Below are 12,716 nucleotides of genomic sequence, written 5' to 3' on the forward strand. Positions count from 1 at the left end.
CCTGCACTGAAGCTTTCTCTTCTCCACCCCGACTCATATTGTCTGGCCTCACTGTGCCCCCGGCCCAGGGATTCACTTTCACTGACAGGAACCAACACGTGGGTTGTAGACTGCCCTTTGGAAAGTAGACAGTGGCGTTCCTCAGTCCAGGCCTGACTTTTCTGTCTTTCCTCCAGGGAAGAATCGGGGCGTGTCCTGTGGAAAGACCTGCCGGGAAGACCGAGATGATGAATGGATGGGGGTCAGCCTGGCCCGGCAGCCCAAGGCTGATGGCCGCGTGCTGGTAAGGCCTCCTGGGGGAGCCGCGGGGAGCGGGGGGGAGCCGCGGGGAGCGGGTGGCAGCCTGGAAATGCACGACTTTGACCCCTGAGCAAAGCTGGATGGCATGGCAATAAGGGCATGGCTTTGAGGTTGTCTCTTCTGGAAGACGGCTTGGACAAATAATTGGTCTTTTTATTTTCTTTATCTTTCAAATGTTAATAATGTCTATCCCAGGGTACTGAGATGTGGCTATTGCAAAAGGGCAAATGAAATGTATGTGGAAAGTGCTTTGTATTAATAAATTTCGATCATTACATGAGCATTTTCCAGTGGGTATCTTTTTAAGTTGAAGTATAATTTACATAAAATTATTGTTGTTTAGTAGCTGAGTCGTGTCTGACACTTTTGCAACCCCATGAACTGTAGGCCACACCCCCCCTCAAACGCTCCTCTGTCCATGGGGTTTCCCAGGCAAGAATACTGGAGTGGGTTGCCATTTCCTTCTCTAGGGAATCTTGCCGACCTAGGTATACAACCTAAGTCTCCGGCATTGGCAGGTGGATTCTTTACTACTGTGCCACCAGAGAAGCCCTTACATAAAATGTGCAGGTCTTAAGATTACAGTTTGGGTTTTGAGATTTATACACACTTGTGTGACCACCCACCCATCAAAATATAGAACATTTGTCCTCCCAAGAGTTTTCTTACGTTCCTTACTGGCCAAAAAACCAAAACATTAAATAGAAGCAATATTGTATCAAATTCAATAAAGACTTTTAAAAGTGGTCCACACGAAAAAAAAAAAAATTCAATCACTCTGCAAGTGCTCCGTAGTCACAGAGGTCCACTGGCTACTGCATCGGCTGGCACAGGGGAAACATGGCCACATCAGAATCTGTAACTGACCCAGAGGTCTTGTTTTGTCCACTTTTGTCCTTTACACTCTTCTCTTGAGGTATAACGCTCAGGTTCTTAACATGCCCAGTTTCACCGAAGAGCCTGGTACCTGTTTTCATGTATAGATGTACTTATGTATCTGACTTCATAGGCCTTTTCTTGGAAGCTGTATAAATGTTTTTGTCATAAAGGCATGAGATCAAGAAGGGAAAATAATATTAACTGCCATTTCTGGAGGGCTTCCTTGGGGCCACAGGCTGTAAAGCTGGGGGTTTCACATATATTTAATCCGCAGGGAAAACCAGATTTTCCTTGAGGATCTAGGCAGAGTGTTTCTGACCCCTCTCTGAGGAGTCCGTTTTGCATTCAACTTCTCAGCGGCAAGGGCTCTTGGTCTGAATTCTGCCTGCTTCTCAGCACAAATCAGGCGTTTCCCTGTCGGGGCCCTCTAGGAAGAGAGGAAGCAGCTGGATGCCGTCGCCGGCATCACAGGGCCTCCCTACTGGACACCGTGGGTCGTGCTGAGCCCCCAGCCCAGCATTTGCCTTGGTTTCCAGCCCTTTAATCACTGTCACCCACTGCCCTGGACCCGCTCCAGCATCTGCCTTCCCCCAGACATGGTGGCCTGACCCTGACTGCATGACCAGGCCCAGGAGGCTTGTCTGTCATCCTTGCGGAAGGAAGACAAGAAGCTGATCCGTCCATAAATCAGAGTGGCCTGAGGTCAATATTCAGAACAAAGGAGATGGTGGTCTGGTTCCCGAGAGCCCCGAACCTAGATCCAGAGGCTGCTCCCATGAAAACACTTCCCCTCCCTGTGGAAGGATGACCTCCATGTGGCTGAGAGCTTGTTCCTGGAGGGTTCTGCCTTATTGCAAAAGAGTACTGGGAGGGGGCTGTCTCTGTGGACACGTGAGGATCAGGGGGCCATTGAGCCAAGGAAGCTGGAAAGGACTAGCTGGAGTGTGATGCTGCTGTTCTAATTCATTGCATGCAGAGCTAATTTTCTCATGTTTTATGCAATTACTGTAGCGTCTATTCTGGAAGCTACTCTGGGGGAGCAGGAGGGGAAGGAGAGGCGTCCAGCAGCATCTGCTTTCCTCATGGCTTTTTCATACTGTGGTCAAAAACAACCTGAGGGCTTCCCTGCTGGTCCAGTGGTTAAGAATCTGCCTTGTGATGCAAGGGACACAGGTTCAATCCTTGATCTGGGAAGATCCCATATGCATCAGCGCAACTAAGCCCATGCGGCAGAACCACTGAGCCACATGCTACAGTTACTGATGCCTGTATGCCTGGAGCCCATGCTTCGCAACCGGAGAAGCCACTGCAATGAGGAGCCCATGCACCTCAACGAAGAATAGCTCCTGCTCACTGCAGCTAGAGAAGGCCTTCTAGAAGCAACGAAGACCTAGCACAGCCAAAAAATAAAATAAATCTTTAAAAGAAAAAAACCCTACAAAGCTGAGACCTCCCTGCCAGTCCAGTGGTTAAGACTTTTCCTTGCAATATAGGGGGTACAGGTTCGGTCTCTGGTTGGAGAGCTAAGATCCCACAGGCCTCAGGGCCAAAAAACCAAGACATAAAGCAAAAGCAGTGTTGTAACAAATTCAATAGAGACTTTAAAAATGATCCACATCAAAAAAGAGATCTTAAAAACCAACAGGAAATTTACCATGGTATTCATTGTTATGTGTATAGTATAGTACACTATATGTACATTCTGGTACAGCAGACTTCTAGAGCTTTTACATCTTGCAAAATAAACTCTAAACCTATTGAAGAGTAATTCAGCCTCACTCCTCCCCCCAGTCCCAGGCAGCTTTCTTTGCTTAAGAGTTCGGCTGCTGTACATACTGCATGATCCCATTTGTATGAGACATTTGTCTTTTTCGTGACCGACTTATTTCACTTGGCATAGTGTCCTCAAATTTCACCGTATTGAAGCATAGGACAAGATTTCCTCATTTTTTAAGGCTGAATAATATTCACTGTATGTATGTACCACATTTGCTTTATCCATTCATCTATTGATATTTGGGTTGCTTCCCCGTTTTTTTTTTTTGCCATGCTGCATGGCATGTAGGATCTTATTTTCCTGACCAGGGATCGGACCTGTGCCCCCTGCTGTGGAAGTGTGGAGTCCTGTGCCATTCATTGGAACACCAGGGAAGTCCTACTTCCATGTCTTGATCATTGTGAATAATGGTGCTGTGAATATTGGTGTGCAACTCTCTCTTGGAGACCCTGTTTTCAGGTGTTTTGAATATAAACTCAGAAGTGGGATTGCTAGATCTTATTGTGATTTTATTTTGGATTTTTTGAGGAACCCCTCCACTGTTTTCCACAGTGGTTGTACCATTTTACATGCTTACCTGCAGTGCACAAGGGGAGGGTTCCAATTTCTCCATGTCTTTGCCAACACTTTATTTTTTGTGTGTGGGAACTGCCCTAAATGGGTATGAGATGGTATCTCACTGTGATTTGTATTGCCCTAATGATTAGTGACATTGAGCATCTTCTCATGTGCTTATTGGCCATTTGTCTGTCTTCTTGGTAGAAATGTCTGTTCATGTCCTTTGCTTATTTTTTAAATTGGGTTTTTTTTGTTGAGTTCTTCTCATGGCTTTTTGCACATATGCCATCTTGTCAGGAAAGGCCTATCCCACGTCCAGTCTGTCCTCCCTTGTTTGGTCTCTGCCACCTCCATGAAGCCTGTTACCGTGATGGTGCTGTCTAGAACAAGCCGAGCATCTTGTGTCATCAGAAGTTCAGCGTTATGTTGTTTTATTACGTGCATGACTTGTTTTGTGTGTATATGTCCTTTTTAATGGGAACCACTTGGGGAAAGAGACCAAATTTTCGACCCTTTCCACTCTCAGCTCTAGGAGAAAGTCTGTCTATGGAGTGGCTTCTAAAAGTGTAAAGAAAGTGAAAGTGTTAGTCACTCAATCATGTCTGACTCTTTGCAACCATATGGACTGTAGCCTGCCAGGCTCCTCTGACCGTGGAATTCTCCACGTAGGAATACTGGAGTGAGTAGCCATTTCCTTCTCCAGGGGGTCTTCCAGACCCAGGGATTAAACTCAGGTCTCCTGCATTGCAGGCAGATTCTCTACCATCTGAGCCACCAGGGAAGCCCTAATGTAGGGACTGAGTGTCAATACTAAAGCAATTAGAAACCAGATCAATTGCCATCTCTTTTTGGTGGCTGACTCTAAGTGATTGATGGATGCATGAGGCAAAGGCTGTAAAATGCCCCTCGGAAATGAGAGGTGACAGCAGGAGACAAGAAGGGGTGACCCAGTCCATATTTTGGTTTTGAAGGTTTCGTATCCATTTGCTTTTTCTTTCATGTCTTATTTCTGCCTGTCAAAACTTTCTGGGAGGCAAGTGTTTATTTTAAAATTAAGAACAGGAAGATATGTTTTATTCAATCACATTTTGCGAACTCGGTAGTTGTTTGGGGGTGTCGGCCTCACACCTATATCCCCAAGAAGCATAATACTGGATTCCAAGGTTGGGTTTGAAGTGGGAGAGGTGGGATGGCTCTTTTTGAAAGTAGCATCTGATGCTGATTTCAAAGTAAAGAACGAATAGAGATTTTGAAAGTTGCGATGGAGAATTAAAAATCTAGATGATGAATGGCATTTTCTGGTCCACAGACCCACCAGCCAGTTCTGGCAAGATCCAGGATGTTGGGCTTGCTCTGGCAGGCTGCCTTTAGCTCAGCATCTGCCAGCCTCGAATCCACCACCCTGTGGTTCCTTCCATCTCCCCAGGCAACAAGTGATAACACACATGAGCACCGCATCGGGATTAGAGGCAAGCCCCTTCCCCTGTCCTTTCACTGCACACTCCCAGTGTGCAGATGACGGTTTAAGAAATAGGGGGAAAAGTCACTTCTGGTAATAACTACCCAACAAACCCAGCATGGGCACTGAGCTGTCTCTTCGTCCTGGGAGCGCAGCTCACAGTGTTCAAGTCTGACGTTTCTGTTTTCAGCAGAGTCTACAAGGCTCAGGCAACAACTAAAGACCGCATCCAGCTGACTTCTGGGGGGAAGCGGTGCTCTCCAGCTCTGTCTCTTGGCCGTTGCCTTTCCAAGGATCAGGGCTGTTGCTGTCTTTCTATTCACCACTTCTCATCTTGGCCATTTTTTCAAAGCCACAGGATATACTTTGCATTTACTTCTGTTGCTTTGTTTCCTGATTTTTTTTTTTTAAGTAAACTTTTTGTTGAGCTATAACATCCATGCAGAAAAATGCCCCAAATCATCTGTATACATCTTTTTTATAACTTTTTTTTTTAACAAAAGTTTACTCTTAAATGTACAATAGGTTCCAAGACAACACTTCATTCTAGCTATAGGTGGCAGGAGATCCAGATGTTTAAACAGGAATGCAACTAAGAGTCATCATTGCCTCAGGCATAAGGAACAACTTGCTTTTTGCCAGATTTCTTAATTCCATCTGTGGCCAGGAGGCCTTTCACCACAGCCTTTGCTTTTAGCTCCTTGAGTTTCTTCTGCTTCTGCTTCTGCTTGAATGCCTTATCTTCCTCTTCCATCTCCTTGGCTTGCTTCTTAGGCTGCTTCAGGGGCTTCTTCTTGCCACCTTCACGGCCTGACGTGGCTCCTGCCGCCCCTTCCCCAGCTGTGTGTATCTTGATGAATTTTTAGGAGGTGGACATCCTTAGAATGACTTTCCCAGAACCCCAGAAGTCACCAGCCCTGGGCCTCCCAGGCCACCCCCTCCTCCTTTTGAAGGGGAGCTGCTTTGGGGGGTGGAATCCATGGTGTCAGGGCCCTGATCTCCTGTATTCCGTGTTCTCAGTGGCTGACAGCCTGTCTGCTCCTGACTGTGCTGGGTAGATCTGAGGCGTGGGAAAAGCTCTGGTCGTCTGTGCATCGTGAATGCATGTGTGGGTGAATGCAGAGTGAATGGGTGGGTGGGGTGGGGGCAGAGCTATCTAGAGGGGCCCAGAACCTGACCCCTAATCCAGGAAGGACATTTCCATACCACAAAAAAGCCTTCAAAATAAACGGCTTCTTTATTTCCTTCTTATTCTTTTGGTAGCAAAAACAACTCTTGTAACTTGAAATGTGTCAGATGCTAAGATGTGGGGTGGTCCTAGACCTTTCCCCCTTTTGTTATAATTTTCTGGAATCTGAGTTGGAGTAAGTCTTGCTGTTTCCAGAGGGTGCTCTCTTTTTCCTGTTGGTAGTCCCTGTCTCCTCCCCGCCCCCCACCCTTCCTCTCTCACAGCAGAACTCATTTGGAAAGATTGATAGAGATTTTAATGCTTTGGAGACAGTCCCTAGGAATTTTTCTTAATGTTGGAGTCAGATTGACATGTGTGTATGTAGAAGGATAATCAGGGCTAAACAGCCTTTTCTTTCTGTAATTTATGTTCAGAGACACTTTTCCTTGTTTTCTTACATGCAAACTGCCTTTGACTCTTTGATCTCTGACCTCACAGAATGCCTTAATTTTAGTTTAGCTTGCTGTGAATGCAATCTTTGGCTCTTTTAGGAATTCCCCAAGATCACTCCCTAAATAGTTTATGACACTTAAAAAAAAAAAAGGCAATAAGCTGGACATTAAATACAGAAGATCCATCCTCATAAGAGTCAGGGTGCATCATGATAAACAGCCGCCTCCCTTTACAGTCCCTCTAACCCGTAAATACAGTAAAAACAGGGTAAGCCCTAGGGCTTTGCCAGATCCGTAAACTAAAAGATAAATGATTTACCAGCTAATTGAATGGTAAGCGACTCAAGTTTGGAAGCTATCAGAATTTAGTTGGAAATAAAAACTTGGTGGAATGGAGTGATTATCCACTGCATGATAGCTTTGTTTAGCTTCTCACTTGACATCATTTCAGTCTATCCGGATGTGCTAGAAGCACAGAACAGCACCTCATGGGGAGGAATGGAGGTGGTTTGCAGAATAAGGAATAACAAGAGATTATTTTTCACGTTCATTGTCGTAGGGCAAGAGGCAGGAGTGTGGGCAAGCTGATTTCCTGCCGCTCTGAGTTCCTTTGCTTTCTCATGGATAGGGAGTGGCCTTGTCAGTGGCCCTTGGGTGGTTTGCTTGGAGGGATGAAGATCAGAGAGGTTGGCAGGCAGTGATTTTTTTCATCAAGTGACTTCAGGGATACCCAGGCCCTTGAGAGCCACACTCCCTTCATCCAGTGGCCTTGGCGTCCCGTTCAACCTCAGAGAGGTCGTTTCTGGGAGTCCTAAGACCTTTGGGGAGGCTGTAAGGACAATAGCTACCTGGACCTGCCCCAAAGGGTGGGTTTTGATGGCTTCTTAGGTGGAAGTTGGGAGTTATAAGTTGGAGATGTTTTCGAGTGAGATAAGGAGGATTCTGAAATCTGGGTTTCCGTGTTGTTTGCAGCCCTTACCAGCTCTGGAACTTAAGCAAAACACTGTCTAAAAGCTAGGGTTCCCATATAGAAAATGGGAATTCTAAGACATCTTCCCACCTTCCAGGGTTGCAGAAGAGGTCAGATGTGGACCATGTAAATTCTGAATGTTGCTTGCATGTGTGCTCAGTCATGGCTGACTCTTTGCTATCCCATGGACTGTAACCTGCCAGGCAACTCTGCCCATGGGACTTTCTAGGCAAGAATACTGGAGTGGGTTGTCATTTCCCACTCCAGGGGAGTGGGCTGCCATTTACTTCCCCACCCAAGGATCAAACCCGGGTCTCCTCTATCTCCTACATTGGCAGGTGGATTCTCTACCACTGTGCCACCTGGGAAAATCAGATGGTGAGTGTTACAGCCTATAGAAACCGTGTGTTTGATACAAACAAATAAGTTAAAAACCAATTACTTTAAAATGCAGTATTTTAAGAAAATGAATCTGTTGGCTAGAGTGAAGCAACCTGATTCCTGAGTGTGAATGTCCACGAGCAGTGGGGAGGGCTGGGCAGAGTAAACAACTTTGCAGGAAGCAGTCTGGCTTCTCACTAGCCTTGCAGGTGCACCTGAACGAGAGGCTGGGTGTGTCCGGGGCTGGTGGGAATGGATGTGTGTCTGTATTCCCGCTTCTGGCTCTCAGAACTGTCCCTCCTGGCGTCTCCTGGCACGTGTGACCCCAGTGCTGGGAGACTGCCCTCCAGAGATGACCAGAGGGTCGGTCTCAGCTCCTCACTCGTGCCAAGCTCTTGCCCATCTCGGGGCCCCTCCCAGCTGCTCCCTCACTTTCTCCAGGTCTCTACTCAGATGTCACCTCTTTGGGGGGGCGGGCTCCGGCCACTTCTTGGCCCGAGGGACCATCCTGGTGAGATGCAAATGCTCTCTGTCTTGCTAAGGGTTTGGTTACAGGAATGTATGTGTTTGTCAAAACTCATTAGATGGCTTTGACAAACACGCACACTTGAGATCTGTGCACGGTACACTTGAGATTTTTGCTTTTTTCTGTATGTAAATTTACTTCAAAAGACCATCAACAAACATTTACTTCTGATTAATGATATAAAACAGTCACATATCAGCAGTTTCTTATGGTTCAACCAAATTCTTTGCCCTGAACCTGAAAAGGACCTCCTGAAGGTGCTTCAGAGATCAGTGGCCTCGGTTCACTTGGGAACTTGTTAAAATGCAGATTCTCAGGCCCCTGCAGATTGGCCAAGCTAGCTCTCGGGGTGGGGTCTAGTGCTGTGTGATTTAGCGAGACTTCCAGGTGACTCTGAAGGGTCTCAAGTTTGATGGAGGCCAGTGATTGCTCCAGTGGGCAAGCAGGTGGTGCTGTGAAGGTCAGGGTCTGTTGTGGGGAGAGCAACACCCCTTGTCTCTAGCTTTTTCTCAGCGTGTCCTTTGGTCCTCAGGCCCATTAGCTCCACCTCTGCATCCTGAGGTCACCCTCTTCTCCCCTCTCCACTGCCCCCATCCTGGTCCAGGCAGCAGCATCTCTCACCTGGATGTTCACCTCCACCCTCATCTACCTACAGTCTCCACTTGGCAGCTCAGTTATCTTTCCAAGCTGTGAGTTAGACTACACCACTCACCTGTGTGAGACCCTCCATTGGCACATCCACTAAAGTCAGTCATCCTTGAGGTCTGCAAGATCTCTGGGGCCTGCCCCTGTCCTCTCTCTGACCTTAGCTTCCCCCAGAGCAGCTCCACAGGCCTCCTTTCTTTCTCTTGACCCTCCAAGCCTTTTTCTGCATTGCCCCTGATATTCCCTCTGTGCCCAGGCTGTCTGGCTCTTTCTCATCCTTTCGGCCACCCCTGGCCTCCAGGTGAAAACCGTCCTCCCTACGCCTAGATTCTTAGCCCATCACCCCGTGTCCTTTCTCCCCAGCACTTGTTATGCTCCTCATTCGTTTATATGTTTGTTGATTTCTGCCACCTCCCAGGGGCACCCCCGAGCAAGCTCCCACAGTCTGCTGATGGGGTGGGTGGGAGAGAACGTGGCTTCCCAGCCCCTCTCTGCCGCTCTCCTCCCACAGAACTGCCTGGTACTGCTGGGCCTTGCTTTGTGACTGGCCTGACTGTCCTGCTCTGAACCTCTCTCTGTCCCGCAGGCCTGTGCCCACCGCTGGAAGAACATCTACTATGAAACAGACCACATCCTGCCCCACGGCTTCTGTTACATCATCCCGTCCAACCTCCAGGCCAAAGGCAGGACGCTGATCCCTTGCTATGAAGGTGAGTGCCGGTTGATCCTCCCTTGCCCCCAGCCCACAGAAAACCCCCACCCATTTCCACACCACCATCCAAACACTCCCCGCTGCTTTCCACACTCCAACAGGAGGGCTGCACCGTGTCCCCAGGTGGCCCTTTGGTGTCTGAGGATCAGGTAATGAGGAGGGTGGGAAGGGACAGCATTTCCAGGCCTTGCCCAGCCTTGCCCATCTATGCCACAGAGCCCATGGTACTCCCCAAGCTTTATGAAGTCTCAGACTGAAATTCACCAGCCTCTTGGTTTCCTGACACTGCCAGATGCTGTGCAGCCTTGGGAAACTTGCTTTCCCTCTCTGGGCCTCTTTCCTTCCCCTGAAAATTCAGAGGTTGGCTCAGATGGTCTCCATAGTCCTGTGCAGCTTCCGGATGGTCATAAGACTCCCGAGACAGCTCCTGGCCACACCTGTGGACAGATGTCCTGAGACAGAGGGAAGAGAAGGCCCAGGGTTCAGTCACTCTGTGACATCTCAAGTCTGGTTTTCCTTCTCATCCAGCCCACGCACCCTGGCAGATGCCGGAGAGTTCGGTGCACCCTCAGCGTGGTTTTGAGAGCTCCTCACCAAGGGGTACTTGGAGTCTGGGAAGGAAAATGTTTTCTCAGCCTCCCTGCTTAGAAGCTTCTAATGTCTGGGCTTGGGATCATTGAACATCATGACTTAGCTTAGTTGAATTTGAGCTTTAAGGGTTCAGTGTCGCTTACTGCAGTTTTATAACTTGTGCTCTGAGGGTTTTCTTAGCCTAATTTTAAGTGAGCTGAATGCTTGGCTGTTTATATTTTAATTCCTTCCCTAATTTATTTGTTTGGACAGAAATCTCCACTAGCCCATGGCCACCTCTCCCCTGGGCCTCCAATTTTGTGGCCGTGGAAGAGGGGCCCTGGGAAAGGCCGGGTCCCTGCAGGAGGCACGGACCCTCTGCTCCTTGAGGGGGACCCTTTCTTTGATCCCACGTCAGCATCTGATCAGCTCTGGCAGGAGCATGCCAGGCAGCTGAACTCTGGCCCTGTTTATCTCAGAATTGCCACAGTCATAAGGGAACCCTCACCTGAAAAATGGATGGTGATGTGATCAGTCAAGAGGGGGAGGGATAGATCAGATATAGATAAGGGGCCAGGACTGTGTCCTGACCACCCCAGCTTGTTGCTGACTGGGTAGCTCATCAGGTTGGGGAAGATTGGTCAGTGAGAGAGTTGGTAGGACTGATGGAGGTGGTGGGGATTGAACTCACTAGTTATGCAATAGAACCAGGACTCTGGTTTTCCCAGAAGGTATATTGTGAAATAGGACCAGGTTGCCACCCCTGGCGACTCCTCTGTACACCCCCACAGGTGTCAGAAAGCAGGAGGACTGCCCTTAGGCGAGGCAGCTGGGGTCGCATGTCCACGTGAATGTTTAGCTGCCGTGGCTCACTCTTTCAAAGCATCTGTTACCTGGCAGCCGGAGTGGGTGAGTCAATAGTAGAATGTGGTTGGCCTGGGCACTTTTATATATTCTCTCATTTCATGCAAACTTGGTATCTTTCTTCACTTGGGTTAGTTGCTTTTGAAAGTTATTCCAGAACCCCAGTGGGGAGCAGGAAAGAGAGAAAGGAGAAGGCAGCACATGTGTGGATGTTCCCCATGAGTTACTAGTCTGGGCCACTGGGATGCAATCTCAGGGCCAGTGTAGGACACAGGCTTCCTAATTCTCCTGCTGGAGGGAGGAGGAGCTGGGTCTGTATCTACTGTATCCACGTTTGTGGGCAGGGAAAGTCCCCAGGCAGAGAGATGCGGGTGCTGGCTGGCAGGTGGAAGTCAGGCCGCGTCACAGAAGTGTTGAGGGGGCCTGGGGGGCTCCTGTGAGTGGGCTTCTGTGTTGCTTTTCTCCTGGTACAGGTGAGAATGTGTTTAATTGCCAAAGGTCACTCAAACAGCAGATGGTGCATAGAGCTGGGTTTTGAGTTTTGCGTCTGTCTGACCTCAGTGAATCATTTTGTCCCCTGGAGGTCGGAGGGACTGGATTTCTATTTGTGTTTTGGTGTTTCTGGTTTAAATGAGCTTTAAATAGGAGCCAGTCATTAACCCTCTCAAAAGAAGAGAAGGTGACTGAACTGTCCCAAGGGTCCAGTCACCAGGGGAGGGGAACGAACTGTCCCAAGGGTCCAGTCACCAGGGGAGGGGAACGTGAATGTTTTGGGTGTCAGTGTTCTCAAGAGCACCTGCCTGTCTCCTTTGCTGGAGGCTCTGGGCTGACCATGGCAGGAGCGTGAAAGCCTGTGAAAGCCTGTGTGAGACAGGTGGCAGGCTGTCACATCTGCTGCGCGTGTCCATCATTCACAGAAGAGTGTGAGCTCCGAGTCCAGGCCTAAAGAGGCCTCATGGGTTTCCACCCGCCCCTCTGGTTACTTCAGACCATCCCCTTCAACGTGTTCTCCATAGCTCACTGGTCCCAGAAGGGAGACATGTGTAACAGACTGAACCCCAAACCTGCAGCCAGAGGCCAGCCAGGTCATCCAATCCCTAGCAGATCTGTAGATGTGCTTGTGAGAAATAAATGCTTGTCATCGTTTGTAAGGAGATTTCTTGGTTTTTATGTGACGATAGTTGACTGTCTCAGGCTCATCCCAGGAACCCACATTCCTTGTGCAACAGTGGCTGAGTGATGGGCTCCAGCCTCCAGAATCACACTCTTTTCTGTGGTTGATCCTTGACTTAACGACGACCAGCTGGAACCAGCAAGGGAAGTAGCAAAGTGGTCATGCCCTCTGCCCTAGCTTTCTTCCCCTTCCTGGGGGCACACACCTCAGGATCCTGAGTCTTTCGTGCCCTGAGCGGGGAGTATTGGGTGGGACTGGGTGAGGACCACTGGGGTATGAGC

The 12,716-nt window shown here is 48.6% G+C and overlaps 2 protein-coding genes across 2 annotated transcripts in view; one reads left to right on the forward strand and one right to left on the reverse strand.

Moving 5' to 3' along the window:
• The window catches only part of ITGA9 (integrin subunit alpha 9), a 347,247-nt gene that overhangs the window by 21,141 nt on the left and 313,390 nt on the right, over positions 1–12,716 (forward strand). Inside the window, exons 3-4 of the mRNA XM_043885509.1 lie at positions 177–283; positions 9,702–9,825. Of these exons, the coding sequence (XP_043741444.1) occupies positions 177–283; positions 9,702–9,825 (231 nt within the window). The remainder of the gene's footprint in view (positions 1–176; positions 284–9,701; positions 9,826–12,716) is intronic.
• Positions 5,584–9,115, reverse strand: LOC122683175 (translation machinery-associated protein 7-like). The gene is made up of 2 exons (XM_043886790.1): positions 9,092–9,115; positions 5,584–5,823 (listed from the first exon to the last, which is right to left on the reverse strand). The coding sequence occupies exons 1-2, from the start codon at positions 9,113–9,115 to the stop codon at positions 5,584–5,586; spliced, it is 264 nt and encodes an 87-aa protein (XP_043742725.1).

Source organism: Cervus elaphus, chromosome 24 (assembly GCF_910594005.1).
Source record: "Cervus elaphus chromosome 24, mCerEla1.1, whole genome shotgun sequence".
In the NCBI taxonomy this organism is placed as follows: domain Eukaryota; kingdom Metazoa; phylum Chordata; class Mammalia; order Artiodactyla; family Cervidae; genus Cervus; species Cervus elaphus.